The sequence below is a fragment of the Seriola aureovittata genome, chromosome 3 (genome assembly GCF_021018895.1).
Source record: "Seriola aureovittata isolate HTS-2021-v1 ecotype China chromosome 3, ASM2101889v1, whole genome shotgun sequence".
NCBI classification, from domain to species: Eukaryota; Metazoa; Chordata; class Actinopteri; order Carangiformes; family Carangidae; genus Seriola; species Seriola aureovittata.
Window position 1 is genome coordinate 9,172,078 of NC_079366.1, and position 19,184 is coordinate 9,191,261.

A 19,184-nucleotide genomic window follows, 5' to 3' on the forward strand; every position below is an offset into this window, starting at 1 on the left:
ATCTTTCCAAAGGGAAGTGGGGATAAACTTTGAGTGCAGATGATGAATTTCTGATGAAAATGTAAAAATTAATTTATAGGAAAGTTTGTGCGTCACACGACGTCAGGACTGTCGTCCAATCTGCTGTGGCCGCCGCGTCAGCTCTAGAATTCCTGTGGGCGGAGAAGGGATTCCGGTTCCGGGTGTTTTCATATCCCACTCGGAGGTGTTCATCCCTCTGATTATGGTCTTTTACCAGAAACATATTTCGATTGACGACTGATTAAAGTAGAGTTCTTTCAATTAAGAAAGTCCAACTAAAGCCGCGAATATGACGACTCGCTCGGAGAGAGAGAAGGCCCAGAAACTCAACGAGCAGCACCAGGCCATCCTGTCCAAAATGCTGAGAGAGGAAGACAACAAGTACTGCGCTGACTGCGAGGCGAAAGGTGCGACGTTCACTCTGTCGAACATTTTCCTTTTTACCACACGAAGTTCACATTTTCACTCAGAATCCGCCGCTAACGCCTAGCAACAAGATAGCATTTGCGTTAGTTAGCTTAGCTAAGCTAACTCTCTAGTGTGTATCTGGCTTAGGCTAGTCAGCTGACATCTCTACCCCTGAAGCTAAACTAAATGGCTAACTAGCAAGCTAACTTCTCTAAATCAACATAAGCTCTTCTCAGTGCCTCTCCCTCACCGCCGCCTTCAGCTCAGTCCTCGGGCGTTACAAGCGTTTATCAAACCGTGGCAGCTTCTGTAGATAAATCGTACTCTTATTTTTGTTAGGTCATTGATAAAGAATGCAGAGCCTGTTCTTGGCACTTTAAGTCACTACAAGATCATAAATGTTTACGTTTTTCTCAAGGCATCTCTCAATTGTCTTTAGTTGTTTGGTTTCTTTGGATTGGTTCTTTTGGCTCATTTGGTTTTCTTGCTTTATCAGGTCCAAGATGGGCATCCTGGAATCTGGGAGTATTTATCTGCATCCGATGTGCAGGCATCCACAGGAACCTGGGAGTACACATATCCAGAGTGAAATCAGTCAACCTGGACCAATGGACCTCAGACCAAATCCAGGTACTGTTTATACACTTAGGTTCACTTATACAAGATGCCTGTTTATCTTTTGATGCCCAGCTTTCCACAATCAGAATTAATAGAAGTAATTTTGGTGAGAGATTATTGTGAAATATATGTTATAAAAGACGCACAGCAAAACTGATTTCAGCATCCTTTCACTTTTGTATATCTGTCCTCTGTTAACAGCCAGTCTTTCCTTTTCAATGCCAAAAAGCTGTGACAATACCACAAGTGTTATTGCCAGTAATTCAGCACTGCCCCTCAATAAAGGTGGTGGACTTGCACATTTATAACAATATGGTCAAATTCTGTGCAGCAGTGGCTGACACAATCTACCTTTTACTCCTTATTGTGGATCATTCTGTAAAAATATTGTACTGTACATTTTCCATAGTGCAACTTGGTATATCCTGTCAGGCTGCTGCATCATGTCATTTTGAAGTTAACATTATTACCACCCACCTCTCACAAACACCATGCCCCAGTTTGCAACACAGACTTTCTATTAAAGGCCCTTAACCCAAGATATGAAAACCCTGATAACATCATCAGACTTTTTTTCCTCATACGTCAGAAACCTCCAGTAGAGCCACAGAAGACACTATACCACTGTTTTCACTGGCTTAGTAGTAGTGTTGATGATGAGCAAACTAACCACCATTAGCTCATTAATACAATTGAATGCCCCTTTAGATATTTCAGTTTCTGTCTTCTAACGAACCCTCTGTCTTCCCTGTTTTCAGAGTATACAGGAAATGGGTAACACCAAGGCCAGGCAGCTTTATGAGGCCAACCTTCCAGATAGCTTCAGAAGACCTCAAACAGACCAGTATCCTTCACTCTAAGCAGATTAAACGTGACTTGCTGTGGAAAGTTATTCATTTCGGTTTATAAAGTTGCTTCTTTTTCCCTTAACCCTGACCTCAGAGCAGTGGAATTCTTCATCAGGGATAAATATGAGAAGAAGAAATACTACAGCAAGAATGTGACCAATGGGAGCAGTGTATGTATTAACCAGAACATTACCATTTTAATATAAAGTGGATCCAACTATCCATCACTGTTTTTTCAACTTACGCCTGTGGTTCAGTTGTGAGTTTCCTTTGTGTTTTCAGCCAAAAGATATTAAGAAAGAGAGGGAGCCAGACAGAGGGAGCAAGGTGTCACCCTACACCAAGGTATCACACGTATATTCCTTCTTGAATAGAGCTGTATAAACAGGCTTCTCGCCATTATTTTTGACCTATACTTAGTTTGTTGTGCTCGTTTTGATTTGTTTCTTCCAACTACTTTTTTTTTTTTTTTTTAAAGAGTGAAGAGTCCAGGCCAGTTCCCAAAATCAGTCCCTCTAAGACTTCAGAACCCTCTGTGAACCTACTAGGCCTTGGTGAGTGTCTTTTACCTGAAAATAAAAATAGTCTGAAATGGGCCGTGCAAACTGAGATATTGTTTATGGAATTAGGCCGAACATGGTTTCACCTTGCAATTGTTTTCTGTTTATTGCCAGTTCTGTAGCTCTAATAAATGGTTGGATGACTATAAACTTGATGAGCTGGTAGTTTTACTTTTATGGACTCAGAGCGTCATGTAATTCTTGAATACTGATATTCACAAGGATGTTTGTGTGTGTGTGTATGTGTGCGTGGCATTCAGGAACCACAGTGTGTTGTAATTTTATCGTATATATGATTGGTGCAGGTTGCCTTTACCGCTGGCTTGGTGTAGCATGATGGTGTGTTGTGCCTCAGATACTGTGCCTTCCCAGCAGAGGAGAACTGCACTGAGCGGTGATATTGTGGTTCAAGATGCAATCAGGGCTAAATCATGACTGTCTCCATCTTCAGCTTGTGTTGTCACTGTTGGCTTCATGTGTACTAATCAGGCAGTGGGCGTTACAGAAAGTAACACCTTTTAATGGCTGGCTGCTGTTCCTCTTTCAGTTCAGTTCCTGGCAGCTCTGTAACACAGGAGTCACTGTGACTGTACTTTCCCTTTCGGCTAAAAGGCAGTACCCTCACTGATCTTGGATCTGCTTTGCTGTCTGTTGAGCTGTAATGGAGTCTGTTGTTCTCTTAAGTTGTTGTTAATGCAAACTATAAAACTCCTCCTGCTGCTTTATGTTAAAAACTTTGCACCAGTAAATTACTGCAAGGCCTTTTTTGTGAGTTAGCCAGAGGAAGTGCTACAGCTGCTGACTCACCCACCATTAGCAATCGCATAGTAACTTCTTTTTTTATTTCAAAAGTTCATGTACATATAGATTTGACCATGTTTTTTGTGCCTTTTTTGGGAGGATCAGTGTTAAATATTACATGAAAAAAGAGCAGAATTTTAAAATAATATCCAGTGATGGCACAGCACAGGCATCTCAACCATCAGGAAAAGTGGCAAGTGAGTCTTGTTGTAGACATTGGGGTTATTTTGGTTTTCAAGTATAGGTTTGCTCATGGATCCATTGCTGGATCACTTACAGTAAGTCTCGCAGTGTACAAGTGGCAGTTACGTGGATATTTCCGTCTTGACGCAGAGGCAGTTGTACTACACTAAATTTGTTGTTTTGCATAATCAGATGTGCGGGTAGAAAAACAGGTTATTGTTTATCTGTTCAATTGTGTACTTGTGCGTCTGTCTTTTCAGTGCAACAGCTCAGGCATTAGTAATTGAATGATGATACTTCATTATAGCAATTTCATTTACAGTTTAAAGAAGATGACATACTCATGTTACTGAGTGGCTTGGAGGGGTATTGCGTTATTTGGATGGAATGTTTACTGTTATGTTTGTTTTGTGGCCAATGAGCTACTAAGGGGTAAGCTGATTAATTTTTTTTATTGTAGTAACCATTATCCTCAATGTGTGGGCAGTTGTGCAGCTGTGGGAGGGCAATGCAGTTAAATAAATACAAAGACAACACATATTCCACATTAGCAAACAAAAGGTTTGTTGGTTTCAACCCATATTTCACAGCAGTTAGAGGTTGTATCATGATTTTATTTATGACTTTTCATAAGCTCTTAGTAGATGCTGGTTGAATATTGTTGGGAAATCATCGGTGAGTTATGCTGAAGTCTGTTAAAGTGGTCTCAGGGTGTTGTTTTTCGTAGTGGTGTACACTTATTTTCCACCTGTAAAACCAGTTTTTTCACCTTCCTGTCACAGATACACCAGCAGCTGCATCAGCTAACAATGGTAGCACGAGCACAAGCCAGAACAACAACGACCTGGATATATTCGGCCCCATGGTATCCAACCCCCTCCCTGCGTCAACGTCCGCAGCTCAGTTTTCTCAGGTAAAACCAAGCAAGAATTCCCCAGTCCTGATTTAGTACTAATTTCTCAATATTGCTCAACAGGGCTAAACAGTAATGGTTGTCTAGTTGTAAAACAGAAATTAAGTGTGCTGTAAAAAATAAAAAGTCAAATGATTACCATCGGCATCAATGGGCCACCAGACAGCAGTACCAATACTCAGAGTCAGTGAACTCAAATGAAAGAGAGGCAGAAACACGCTTCCGAAGATGAATGCAGCAAATCAGGCAATCCTGGCTCAACATTCAGAAATGGCTGCAAAACATAATTCATTTGTTGATTATAAATTTTTTAAAAACGGTAATAAATACCCAGGTCTTCAGAGCACATGGTGATGTCTTCTGAGTATTTGGTTTTCCAACCAACATAAACCCAGAGATATAATATAAATACAATGCTGGAAGCAGGGAAAAGCAGCAATTCCTCACATTGGAGAAGATGGAACAAGGGCACATTTTGCATTTATACTTATTTAACGTATTAAACAATTACTCTGATTCAGATTGTTCTGCTTATTCAATTATGATGGAATCATTTGATCTGATGATTGACAATGCAATCGCTTTTTAATACTGTTTACTGTGCTCTCAAAGACTTTGTTTGACCTTCCCTTATTTACACAGAACAAGAAAAACTCTACAGGAAGTGTCGTTTTGCTTCTGTTATTACCCCACTGCTATACTACCAGACAAATGCACAGTCTGAATTCATTTGATATGGAAACATTTATCTATCGCCGGTTATTTTATTTTGCCTAATCATTAAAGCTTAGCCTCTTGACTAGTACTAACTAGTATTAAATGTGATATATTAAATAATCATCAACACCAGCGACAACGTCCCCACGATCTATGTCCTCCCTCCAGGTGAGCTCCAGTAACGCGGCCAGCACTCCGACACAAGCTCCAGTAGCAGGAGTCGGAGCCAGCTCAGGGTCAGGACAGGGAGACCTCGACCTGTTCAGTGACAGCAGTAGCACCACTAAAACCGACGACATGGCCAAGAAGCCCCTGTCCAAGGACTCCATCCTGTCCCTCTATGGAACCAACAGCATGTCCCACCAGGCGCCTGCTGGTGAGGACCGTTTTTCGACATTCATAAACACAGAAGCTGATCTGAAATGCCACCTGGGTTCATCCTGTTGTTGCAGTGTCTCTTATTTCTAAATTCCTGGCTTTTGTTACTGACAACCAAAACAACACTTTTTTTTTTAAAGCTTGAGAAATATGAACGTGTACCAACAAAACCTTTTTCTCATGAAGCAAAAGAAACTAATGTAAAATGTCTCAACTCCAGCAGCTATACCAGAATCTTTGACTGACCTAAACTGGCAAAATTTTCATTTAAATAAAGAACTTTCTGGTCACATTTCAGTTGGTACCAAAAAGAATTGGGATTTAATACCCAGCCCGAGGCGTGATGTTGAAACCATCTTTCTCTATGGTTGCTGAACATATTCAAAGCCCAAAATTGTAACCATTTATCTATTTATCAGTTGTTTAGTAAGTAGTGCCACTTTTTTTTATATACTGTGGGTCATGGTTTTTTTCTCCCATCATTCCTATCAGCTGTAGCAACATTTTACTCACCAATGAAACAGTGACATCACTAGAACAGAATCCAAAAGGAGCAAGTAGATACTTGTGCTCAGAGGTTCCCTGTCATCTCTGTCTGAAATGCAAACAGGTGTCTCAAACATGCAGCCAAATATTTGTACAAGATCTGGAACTCACCCCACACATTAGAATACTGGAATGAAAGTTATTAAAGTGTGCATAACGTTCTTCTTTCCTTTTTGCATATCTTCTTCCCCCCTCAGCTGGCATGTTCATGGGCCCCTCCCAGATGCAGTTTCCTGTCCAGGCCCCCGCTGGTTATCAGGCCTTCCCTGGAATGGGCACGGCCATGCCACCTACAACTGTGATGGGTGCCATGATGGCTCAGAGCGGGGCGGCCATGATGGGGCCCAATCCAGGCATGATGGTCGGGATGACGATGCCCAACGGCTTCATGGGAAATGCGCCCGCCACTGGTGTGATGGGCATGGCCCCAAGAATGATGGGACCGCAGGGTGGTGCGATGCCTGCAGGCATGGTGCCTGCTCAGGGCATGTACGCCATCCAGCCTGGGCAGCAGGCTCAGTGGAACATGGGTCAGGTATGGAGCCAGTTTCAGTTGTGGTAGTTACTGTCAGCTTTACATTACTCAACAATTTCAACACTAAGTCTTGTATTGTTGGATTGTGTCAGGTGTGTGGCACTTCTGACAGGTGTGATTCATTTCACATGGGGCCACACCCGGCTGTGATGATGCATTGCACAAATCTCAGAGGTTGTACTGTAAAGGTGTGGGCAGAGCATTTATCAACCACTAGATGGCAGTACAAGCATCATATTAAAGTTAGATTTGTGTCAAAGATCCTTCCTGCATAATATTTCTCAGCAGGTTTTTAACAGCAGGAATATCTTAGAAAACAAAAAAGAACAATTTTTGGAGAAACATTTTTATGTCTCTGTGTCAAGTTTACTAAGCAGTGGCTTTCTAAAGCTGCAGTTTGACTCATGTTCAGTGGCACACGTATCATTTCCCATTAGTGTAAAACAGCAAAGTATATAGCTTTTTGTATATTACCTCTAAATACTGTATATTAAGAATATTGCATAGTAGGGTTGCACAATAAATCATTTCAGCACTGTCATCGTGATGTGTGCGTGCACAATAATCACATTGCAGTGCAACAATGTGCAAGGTCAAGTAAAGAAAATTAATTCAAACATGTCATGCCACAACTTTTTCTGCTGTTTGACACAAAAGGGAAACTCACACAGTTCTCATTTTCTATGATTAGTCTGTAAGAGTAGTCCATCTGATATAACATGATTTACTCCGACTCAACGGTTCTTGGATACAGAGTTTGCTGCTAGTAGTGACATGCACATGCATAGCGGACGACCAATTGCAATGAAGATTCCGGTATTTTTTCATGTTGCAACGTATATATCGCAGATAAAAAGTTTTCTCCAGTGTCATGCAGCCCTTCTGCATAGTACATTTATATCACAGCGAGGACTGAAAGATATTCTAGCAGCGTTTATAACCAACGCGTGAACACGAGAGGGGAAAAAGGAGACACGGACAAAGGCGCTTCCACTGCAGGCACACAGCTGGCAACCAACGACATCAGACCTTGATATTTGGTTGAATGTAGTTTGTGATGTTGTGTGACCAAAACTCAATGTCAGGACAACATCTAATGCCAACATCGATTTGATATATATATTTGATAGAATACTGACGACGGTTCACGGTTATATTCTCTTTGGTTTTAAGTTGTGTTGTTAAGTAACCAAAATCTAATGTCTTCCAACTGTTTCATGCCACCGCCATCTTGACATGTAAAATACAAACAATGTCGTTGGTAAAACGTCTCCTAAATGTCACATTGTCAATTAGCCAATATTGGATTTTGACATCAGTCCGATTTTTTTATTTTGAGACAAAATTTTACGTCTTTCTGCCGTTACATTGACGTCCGATGCCTGCTGGGTTTGTTTGCACCTAACTTTGACAGCATATTTTTTATAAATAAGCATTGGCATCCTTTAGAAAAGAAGTGAATGTTGCAACATCTCACATGTGGATATTGACTTGTACAATTATGTCTCAATAAATCTTGAGACAGCAACTGCTACTCAGGACAAGCTGGGGGTCATAAGTCAATTATTGCAGGTTTCCTTGATGTTGATGCTCCACTGTTACTCACACTTGTCTCTCTAACATCCTCAGATGAACCAGCAGATGTCAGGGTTGACTCTGAATGGTGCGGGTGGCCAGATGGCCTTCGGTCAGCCTCCATCAGCTATGGGTGGTTGGGCCGCAACTGGATCTGGCCAGACTCTGAGCACACAGCTATGGAAGTGAGCCTTCGAGCGGGACGATGGTTGGGCAGAGTAAGAGTCGAGGTTGCAGAAAGTGCACAAATATATCTTGTGCTTCTCTGTTCTTCACTATGAACTGATGCCCATTCCCATCGCAGACCAGCCTTCGGAACATGAAAATTGTATCTCTTTTTTTCTCCTTCTCCCTTTCTCTGTCTCTCTTTCTCTCTATTGTGTGAGTGAATTGGGAGTCATGCAGGATTACAGCCTGGCAGTTTCTGCCTGTCGTATGGTTTTTGATCATAACTTTTATTTTCCTTTTTTGGGAAAAAATTACAAGGAAATAACAGTCCCAACAAAAATGATATCGACATATCAGAAAAGCTGCAGGACCAGTTACACAAGCTTTTATTGTATCACTGTATCATTATAAGATTATAGAACATTTAAATGAATCGTATTTAAAGGGAGAAGATATGACTATTAAGTCTGTCAGTACTGCTCCCAAATGTACAGCGCTGTATAACCTTCTTTTAAAGTACTTGTGGTTCCCCTATAAAATTAAAGTGATAATAAATAATTTGCTTGGATGTGTTTTCTATCACTCATCTTTTTTAAAGGCTCAAAACCTGGAAAAATGTTACGTTTGTGGTTTGATGTTAAAACTGTCCAAAGGCCAGTAGAGGGTCTTATGTTACGTCTTACACTTGACAGTGTCAACAGACTGAACAGAGGGAGTGAATAGTATGGTGTTTACATTTTGTATACGTATATTTGGTCTGGATAACGGATCCACTGTATAAAATTGATTGCGCCGTTGCAAACCACTAGAAGAACCTCAAACAAAATATTCCCACTTGAATGTTTTAATGCTGGAGACCAAAGAACTTGTGCAGCTCCTGAAGGTTTGTTTCAACGCAGCCATGTCCTACTGTAAGTCATCACTGCTCCCACCCTTTAGATGGCAGTATTGTCAGGTTGGAAAATGCTTTACAGCGATTTAAAAAGGTTTAGTGGGCCCAGACTGTATCATGGTGAGTGCAGATGTTCTCTGTGGGCAGTGAGTACTCAGGCCTGTAAACCTGAAGAGTTTCTCTGCAGTGCGTCACACTTGTCTGCATGAAGAGAACAGAGTGAGTGATTGGATTTTTAGGGTCAGCTGACTTCAAAGTGGTTTAATTGTTCTTCTTTGTGCACTCCTATTGAGATGACTAGTCTTCCATCATCGTTGCTGCTGCTAGTGCCAGAGCAACGAGCCCCCCCACGTCACGCTGAGATTTCTTGTCTCATACAGTATCTTATGTTCAATCTGTGTACTGATATGGACATATGAATCCAGAGTTCATGCTTTTAGGGCTCTGAACAAGACATCCACGAATATGATGCATTTGCCAAATAAATAGGTCTTTTAATTATCAACTTTGCAAGATGTTTTCTTCAAATTGACACTTTAGCCATCTTTGTGTTTATCACCAAAATGGTCAGAAACTATGACGTATGGGTTTCATTTGGCGGTTGCCTGCATATTGAAGCAGTTTCCCACATGAATCACTGTGTGGTTTGGGCTGTCACAAGGTGCAACATCTGTCTACAGGTGTGAAACAGGTTTTAGGAGTCTGATCTTGGGGAATAACTGTAACAACCTGATTGTTTGAACATACAGGAAACCAGCAGCTGGTGGCAGTGTTGTATTAAGTTTTGTAAGAGAAGGGAGGTGCCCTGTTAAGTCTGTGGCCAAAATAACCTGCATCTCAATATGCTGGCTGCACTGTGTGCTTACCGTTCAGTGCAAATATGCACGTACTATGTTTTTCATTTTTACTTTATACTTTATTTATTACCAGCCATGACAGCTTGACTGGTATTGTTTTCACATTGTGTGTGTGTGTGTGTGTGTGTGTGTCATCATGGCAAAATGTCCTGGAGACACCTACTGTAGCGGGAACTACCACAGAGGAGGTTTTGAGGACTTTGGCCAGTGATTATATGTCTGTCTGTTTGTGTGTGTGTGTGTGTGTGTGTGTGTGTGTGGGGGTGTGTGGACAGATTTGTGACCTTGATAGTGTCACACCTGTGCAAGATACAGTCATGTACCTTTACAGGTGTGTAGGTGAGATCAAAGTGATGGCCGAGTTTGAAGATAGGTGTGGTCCGACCAGTGATTGCTGAGTAGTCATGTAATAATGTAGTTCTAACTACTGAGTGATAATGGGTCAGGGCGTCAACATGTTGACAGGCCCCGATTTGATTTATCCACTTCATTCACTTGCACATTTAATTTTCTTGTTGCTGGGCTTTTTCCCCTTCCTAACATTTGTTGCATAGAGCTACACACAGATCATCAGGTTCATTACGACTGCTTTTTTTTTCTTTTTTTTTTTTTTTACAACTAGTGCAATGAATGCACTTTTGTTGAAGTTTATTGTGAGCCTTCAAGGCACATTCACACAGACTCAGAATTTGGAAAATCAGAGTCATGCTACAGTAGCAGCAGTAGCAGTTTTGTAGGGAAAATGTGCCTCACTCTGCCTCTGAGTGGGTTCGATCAGTAGTTCTTTCTCTGGGTAGTTACTCTCTGAGCTCTGTGAATCTTAGAAGAGATTTCAACACAATGTATTTTTCTAATCACATACTATTTCTAGGTTTGGCTTTCTCCACCCAGTGCATGCTGGGATATGCTCCAGTACACATACACCCAGCCCATGGGATGCTTTAAAATTGAATGTTGTATGAAAAACAATTTTACAGTCACTACAGAAAAATGTCACAGCAACAGACCTATTCTTTGCATAAGCTCACTCTTTTATGATAGCATGCATTGTATATAGAATACTGCTAAGCTTGTTGTAAGCACCGTGGGCCCCGCCTAAGGAGGTCCATCCTGGTCTACATGCTCTTGGAATTGTATGTAGGGTGTGGTTCCTCGAACCAGCCCTACCTGTTAAACTCCCACCTTTGAGCCGTCCTGCACACCCCAATCAGAGCCCCACGCTTTCTTATTCAAACATTGTTTAAACAATAGGAGATGATACTGAATGTTGGTAACTGTATTTTAATGGTGGGGCTGGACAGACAGCAACTGTTCTTGCTTGCACTGGACGGTGAAACTCACAGCCATGCAAATGGATGAAAAATCACATCTGTCTCATGCTTGGCAGGGCCTGAAAGCCCCTGAAACGTATTTGGTCTTGTTCCACTCTCTACCTCTCGACTGTTCCTACGCCTCGCTGCAGCTCGGGCACAGTTTGAAAACTTTCACAGTAACATCTGATGCCATACAGTGTCTGAGACCTTTAGCGAAGAGGTTAGGCATTCCTGTTAGCTTGTGTGTCAAACCTAACACTGCTCCAGAATAGAGTCCGCCAGCCGAGTGAAGAATGTTCCCTCTCTCTCTCTCTCTCTCTCTCTCTCTCTCTCTCTCTCTCTATCTCTCTCTATCTCCAGCCCCTTAATGGACTTTCTGACCCTGAGACAGCAACATTCCTGTTGATACGGACGTCAGCCTCCAGTTTAACTGTTGCAGACATGACTAATACTTAACTAAACATTTCACTGATATGAAAGCTTTATGTTAGTTTGTAAAATACCACACTGAAAATACAGAAGGCCTGCATTCAATTGAGTTATCTGATAAGACTTTTTACATTGTTTAATTTAAAAAATCAACTCTTTACATTGAGTTAAGAGTATTTATCTCTGTTCTGTGTAAATCTGAGCTTGGGACCACTGATGACAGTAAGTTGTTAACAACACATTGTGCAGTTCAGCTAACAGGGATTTAGTTGCAGGACAAGAAAGGATTGGACACATTGTGGGAAAGTTACGGTTATTCCCACAGTTTCACAGTATCAAGGCAGAGAGCATCAAAGTACCCAACAATGCTGGCTTTCATGTTCTCAAATTAACTCGTCATTAATTGGACTGAATTGATCTCTTGTACATGCAAAGTATTTCATGACATCAAGTGAGTAACATCTTCTTTTCCTCTCTCCCATGATCTCACTCTTCTAGCCTCAGGCTAGCTTGAATGGCAGACAGCCACACCAGGGAGAAATGGCTGTTGGCAGCTTGGCACTGCTTCCTTACATGTTCCTCTGTGCAGCCACGTGCAGACAGTCCGCCTATTCATGTCACCGCTATCTGTCTAGCCCTTATTTACTAAATCCTTCATTAAGCCGAATTTCATAACAGTTTATTTTTTTATGATGACAGCTCGTTATTCTGCCAAGGTGAGGCTCCACTACAAATTGAAGCAAGTACTCCAACACTCGCATTTCCAGTTAAGGTAGCCTGGCTGGATGGCTCAGTTATCATTCATAAAACTAACTGATAAAAGTCAGGTGACAGTGTAGTTGTGGCGTTTTTTTTGTCCACGTTTAGCTGCAGTTTCATATGTCTTCTGATCATTATCTCCAGAGAACTGGCTGCAATGGGTTTTCAGTTTCTGATTGATCTGTGCAGAACTGAGTCTTAGTATAAGTCCAGGGGCTGTCTCTACTGTGGCTCTCACTCCAGCCTGGACAGTAATGAAACCAACAGTTCTACATTTTGGGAAAATGCTCTCATTACTTTTAGGCCTACGCGACGGTGACAGCCAAAGCCCAAGGCGTATTGTTCTGGGGTTGTCTGTCCATATGTACGTCCCATTTTCGTGAACGTAATATCAATATCTCTGTTGTTGCGAATAAGATGTGATGATAGAGACCAATGACATTTGTAGGCTAAATATGAAGGTAGAGCCAGGAGACCGTAGCTTTACTGCTAGGCTAGCTCTATCCGCAGGTAAAAAAAAAACCAGCCTATTAGTATCCTCTGAACTTGACAAGTTACAGTTCTATCTCATATGCTTTATCTGTACAAAAAACAAAGTGCAGTTTGGTTTTACACGGGGTCATGAGTATTTCTTGCCCACAAATTTATATACTTTAAACAACAACAAACAATATATAAACAAGATACCATGTGAGTTTTAGAAATACTGGATGGCATAACTTGTTCTTACCTATGGCTCGGGCCATTGCTAACCGTTTCCTCCTGCTGTTTTTATGCTAAGCTAAGCTAATTGGCTGCTGGCTCCAACATATTTAGCATCCGAGATGAGAGGATCTCATCATCTAACTCTCTACAAGTAAGCAAATGAATGTTTCTCAAAATGTCAAACTATTTCTTTAACACTTACAGTCTATCTCTCTATTGTTTATTATCAAACCCTAAATCCAAATTAAACAACAGGGTCTTTGCAAATGCTACAATGCATTAATTTTAACCTGTTCATGAGCAACATTAGATTCTCAGGTCTATATTTTCAAATGCATTTAATATAACCTGTAATCACATACTGCCATTATGTATTATGAACATTGCTATGCATATTTTAGAGACTTTTAGCGTTTTTACTGTATCTTCTACAGAAAAACATTGAAACCACCTACAGTAAAGTTATTTTTTTAAAAAGGGAGAGAGAGACACCGTGGTACATTTTAGACATGATAAAAGACTTTCAAGACAAAGTAATGTATGACAAACAAATATATCTAAAAAGTCAGAAAGTGATGCCTTTGAAGAACTCATCAGGTTTGGTTTTAGCTCGCTTATAATTGGATGTTGGATGCAGTTGGAATTGCAGTGATGTCTTTGCACAGTTTGCCCTTGACAGGCCCACTGGGTTTAACACTGATGTGGGTAAAATGGTCTGATGTTGGTGCAACATCTTTTTATGACCTCTGCTGTGGATTTTCATATCAATTTACAAGCATTACTGGAAGGGCTTTGTCATCAGCTATCATTATAACAGAGTGGAAGAGACGCTGATGTGCAACAAAATGGGTCCAAATATGGGTGAGTGAAGCTCCTCCGAGGGGGCTGGATTCTCTCTCTCGTCTCCAAAACCAACATTACACCATCATTTGAGAATTATGAAGCCTTCACAGGATTTCGCTGTAATTTTAGAGGCTGTAACTGCTGACCTGTACAGAGGCTCAAAGGCTATACTTTCACTCCCTCTCTGCTTCTCTCTCTAACACACACAAACACACACCACATGGACATAACAATTCCCTGCTCTTCTTTCACACAAAACATACATTTGGTCACCGACAGCTGAGAAACCCCACCCTTCACAATACTTTATCATAACTGCTCTGTGGTCACTCACTATCAGCGTTCATAAAAAGGGCCAAAGTGCAGTACCAATAGCACCTGTTTCCACAATGACTCTCTTTGTTCAGTTAGTCATTATTTGCATTCCCACTCAGTGTTTCAGTCCTGAGCCACATGTGTACTTGTTACTAGGTGACAGACTCTATGCAACACTGTGTTGAAAAGCCTCCAGGGCAAAGATTAGTCAACCATTTGGGTGTGTCTTGTTTAAAAAACCCCTTTGGGCAAACTCTAGGGTCACTCTCTTTATTTGGTCACGTAACTTGCACTTTTCTGAATGTTTTCTTGTGCTGTTTGAGTTTTCAGAGCGCCGAGCTCAACACAGCCCTCTGAGCGCTCTCCTCTCCGACTCCTAATGCTTTCCACACTGGAGCTGTTAACCATTGTTCACCCTTTCCTGACAACAGCCCCTGTTACGTAACCTAAATTTCCGCAACCCCATATCCCACCTCCCAGAATGTCATGCAGTTGCCATGACAACAGCATAAACAGAGTGATGTTATGGAAAAAGATGTGTAGACTTGTTTTTTTTGTTGTTGTTTTTTTAAATTAATAAAAGACCAGCAAAGTTATGATCACCAGCAGTTTTATTTTTCAGACAGGACACACATACACACACACACAAACACGGTGTGTCCGACATTTCCTCTTCTGAGTTACTTGTTGTTTCATACATAAACTTTAACACGGGCTTCACTTTTAACATATCTCAGGTTTTTTTTCAGTACAGTTTCACTCATCTCGTGTAACAGCTTTTATTAGTCAGTGTCTGTGTGTGTGTGTTTGTGTGTCTGTGTGTCCGAAAACAGCATGTCCTGCCAGTTGGACCTTCTAGCTGGAAGTGCGCACATGGGTGGTTGTGACTGTGGTCTTTGAGCCCCCTGTTAAAAAGAAGGGAAAAAAATTCATGATGGCAGTGCTATGAGATTTTATTACAGTGGCTACACTGTGCTTATGTAATGTCTTATTTAAACAAACGTCATTTACCTGTACTGATGGGTCTAAAATGAGGGAGAGGGGAGAAAAGAAAAGCGGTAAGAGGAGTGGTCATGTGCATTATCTTCTAAATAATTTGTATTAAGCAGAAGTCTCAGCTCCTGTATCACTGTGTCTACCTGGACTCCTCTGTTTCCAGCAAGCTTCTGTAGGTTGCGATCTCCTGCTCCAGCCTGGTCTTGATGTCGAGCAGCATCTTGTAGTCCTGGCCCTGCTGTTCGATGCTGGCGCGCACGTTGGCTAGTTCTGCTTCAAGCATGTTGATTGTGTTCTGGAAGCCGGCGAGCATGGCGCTGTACCGGTTCTCTGTCTCGGCTAACGTGTTCTCCAGAGCCCCTTTCTGTTCGAGAGAGGAAAAAGTCGCTGAATCCATGCACACGAATTGCAACACATATGTTCTTGCTCATATTTGCAAGACGGGTTTATTGTAATTAATCTTTTGTGACAGTTCAGACAGTTTAAAGCTATAATGTGTAACCACCTGCCACACCCTGGATTATATACATCAGGCAGACACAAAGGGATGTCTACGTTCCTTTATAGAGGAATGATAAGTAGAGGCGTATGTATATGTCTTTTAGCTGCTCCTCCACTGTAGGACAGGAGCAGTGTGCTGCTCTCGCAGGGAGTGTTGAGTGATTAACTCCAGCTCGCCACAGATAATCCATGGGAGTAAGACTTTTGGGCTATCCAGTTCAGCATTCCTGCAGTTTTCTTCAAGCTTTGAGCAGATGTCTGTGAAATGTTTTCCTCAGCGGGAGCACCTCCCTCCCCTTCTCCACAGCTCCCATCATTCTTATCTCTCTCTCTAACTCCCTTCTTTCTTTCAACAAAGCCTCCTTCTTTTACCCTCCCTTCTGCTCTTTACCCTCTATCAGTGTGTGTTTCTCCATTTCCCCCTGACAAGACAGGGATCTGGGAATTTTGCTCATATAAGGCAAGATCAGTGAGATGCGAACAGATGGTTTGGGTTTAAGGGTTTTTTTTCCTCACCATGCTGAGCTGAGACTGCAGCTCAATCTCCAGGCCCTGCAGTGTGCGCCGCAGGTCATTGATCTCTGTCTTGGACGTCTGGATTGTCTCTGTGCTGATAGCCACCTCCTTGGTCAGGGTTGCCGACTGTTGAGAAATAAAGTCAGTTAGAAGTCCTTGTAATTGCTTGTCTCACTTTCACAGAAGATTATGTTTAATTACAGGTTAGACTGCTGAGGGAGTGAACCCAGCTGTTTACAAAGTGTGGGATACAGAGCCTCTGTTTATAGCGAAGTCTTCTCACCTTCTCATTAAACCAGGACTCCTGGTCGCGACGGTGTTTGTCAGTGATGGTTTCGTACTGGGCACGGATCTCCTCCAGGACTTTGTTGAGGTCCTGCTGGGGTGCGGCATCAACCTCCACGTTGACTGTGCCGGTAAGCTGAGAGCGCAGTGCTGCCAACTCCTAAACAACCAAGGGGAGAAAGAAGTCAGCATCAAGATCTACTGGCAGGGTTTCAGAATTCTGCAGGTGTCAAAGCGAGGAGTAATCATTATAGATGGAGGAAATGCATCACTCACCTCTGCGTGATTCTTCTTGAGGTAGGCCAGCTCATCCTGCAGGCCTTCGATCTGCATCTCCAGGTCGGCCTTTGTGAGGGTGGTCTGGTCAAGCAGGCGGCGCAGGTTGGCGATGTCAGCCTCGACTGACTGGCGCATCATCAGCTCATGCTCGAATCTTTGGAGAGTAGAGAGCAATGATTAGCGACAACTATAACTTCTTCTCCCTCTTGTTTGATACAAGATAAAGACAGGTCGACAGAAGTATGAGGGTTCATGCTTACTTGGTCTTGAAGTCATCAGCAGCCAGTTTGGAGTTGTCAATCTGGAGGAGGATGTTGGCATTGCCGATGGTGGCGGCAGTGATCTTAGGGAAGCAATGACAATAGGATTTGGTTAAAAAGGCAAAAGTTTCTATTGAATAGTTAATTGCACATTGGTGCGGGAGCGTAAACTGGTTTTAATTTTGACTAGTTAACTTCACATGCCTCTAAGTCCCACAGCTAAATCCGGTTTGGTCATATATATATATATAATATTTCCCAAAGAAATCTTGTTGAGAAATCATTCGTCAGTCTTTATGTCCCTCAAGAAAAAACAAGGATTCAGTAGCACAACAGATCATAAAGTCTCTAAGGAAGGTGTCATGTCATGGTTATGGCATGGCAATTTATAGTTATTTTTGTACCTTTTTAAAATCCTCCCTTGATAATCATTAACAGAACTACAAACATTTGACGCGTCTGGTGTTGAAGCTGCTGAGGTTGGCACACACAATACCTTGTCCTTCAGGTCATTGATGACTGCCCAGTAGTTGCTGTAGTCCCTCTCTGCTGCAGGTCCCTTCTTCTCGTAGTACTCTCTGATCTGCAACTCCAGCTTGGTGTTGGCCGCCTCCAGAGATCGGACCTTCTCCAGGTAGGATGCCAGACGGTCGTTCAGGTTCTGCATGGTGGCCTTCTCGTTCAGGTGCACGGAGCTCTGGTCCAGGGCACTGGACAGATCAAAGCCGCCACCGCCGCCCATCGCCATGCCCATCCCCATCCCCAGGCCACCTCCATACCCGGAGGAGACGGTGCGCACAGAGGAGGAGGAGATGCGAGGGGCTCCCCTGAAGCTGAGACCGGATACGCTGTGCGCCTTGTGGATAGGGGCACTTGATGTGTAGCTGCGGCTCTGTCTGGTGATCATGGGACCACTGGTGATGCTCTGGCTGTAAAACATGATGGTAGACTGCCTGGTCAAGAGAGAACTCGAGGAGAGAGGACTGTTGTACAGCTGTACACTGTAGCAGGACTGTGGAGTTTGATAAAGGGAGGCAGGCTCTTGATATAGTGCTGGACCTGGGGCGGGTCTGACTGGGAGGAGGGAGGTGGAGGGAGTTTTCTTTTGCACTTCAGCCACAGGCTTGGCAGAACCTCCATTTGTTTTCCTTTAAGGACCAGGATTCGGTTTCTTTCCACTCCTGTGAGGAAACTGTGATGGAATGTGTGTGTGTGTGTGTGTGTGTGTGTGTGTGGTGTGTGTGTGTGTGTGTGTGTGTGTGTGTGTGTGTGTGTGTGTGTGTGTGCATGTGAGAGAGAGAGAGAGAGAGACTCTGGGGACCTCTCTGTGGGAGTGTGTATGTACTGTATGTATGTGTGTGATGATTTCTGTATGCTTTCATTAACACCTGCAGGTCTCGTCTCGATCACGCCAGTCATTTTGTGTCCTAATACAAACAGATGAAGTGTAGCATTACCGTTTGTCCCGCCATAAGTCAACATTCGCATCAAGCACTTAGCAAATAATATCTTTTCATCGGTGTAAGAAATTACCCACGATGATAAAACCAAGTTACAGTCAAGTTAATCGAAATGAAACATTTCACTGGTTTCATGAATCACTTGCAAAATAATTACTTGTACCATCATAAATTCATATTAGCATTGTGTAAGTGTAATTGTAAGTAATTACATATTTTAGGCCGTTTTCAGAGGCAAGAGAATAGATAGCAATAGTAGCCAATTTAAATTACAACCTTTTGTATTTGTACATGGACATTTAATCTGACATCTGAGTTGGTTATTAATAAAGTGATTGACAGCAGCATGAAAACTTTTCTAGCCTTGAACCACAAACAGCTTTGTTAACTGTATTTTCAGTCAAACTCATTGAAGGGGGTGTTCGTCAGCACCCCATTGTTCACCATATCACACACAACATCCCCCCTCAGTCCTGTATCCTGTGTGTGTGTGTGTGTGTGTG

The 19,184-nt window shown here is 42.3% G+C and overlaps 2 protein-coding genes across 2 annotated transcripts; one reads left to right on the forward strand and one right to left on the reverse strand.

Moving 5' to 3' along the window:
- Positions 1 to 159: 159 nt before the first annotated feature.
- LOC130166229 (stromal membrane-associated protein 1-like) lies at positions 160 to 8,839 on the forward strand. Its single transcript, XM_056371677.1, has 10 exons — positions 160 to 428; positions 926 to 1,059; positions 1,806 to 1,891; positions 1,990 to 2,065; positions 2,178 to 2,240; positions 2,374 to 2,449; positions 4,222 to 4,352; positions 5,238 to 5,445; positions 6,191 to 6,528; positions 8,158 to 8,839. Exons 1-10 carry the CDS (start codon positions 311 to 313, stop codon positions 8,290 to 8,292), a joined length of 1,365 nt encoding a protein of 454 aa, XP_056227652.1. The 5' UTR covers positions 160 to 310; the 3' UTR covers positions 8,293 to 8,839.
- Positions 8,840 to 14,977: 6,138 nt separating this feature from the next.
- On the reverse strand, positions 14,978 to 18,242 carry krt94 (keratin 94). Its single transcript, XM_056371678.1, has 8 exons — positions 17,718 to 18,242; positions 17,222 to 17,304; positions 16,959 to 17,115; positions 16,681 to 16,842; positions 16,398 to 16,523; positions 15,524 to 15,744; positions 15,396 to 15,409; positions 14,978 to 15,289 (listed from the first exon to the last, which is right to left on the reverse strand). The coding sequence occupies exons 1-8, from the start codon at positions 18,159 to 18,161 to the stop codon at positions 15,240 to 15,242; spliced, it is 1,257 nt and encodes a 418-aa protein (XP_056227653.1). The 5' UTR covers positions 18,162 to 18,242; the 3' UTR covers positions 14,978 to 15,239.
- Positions 18,243 to 19,184: the final 942 nt, after the last annotated feature.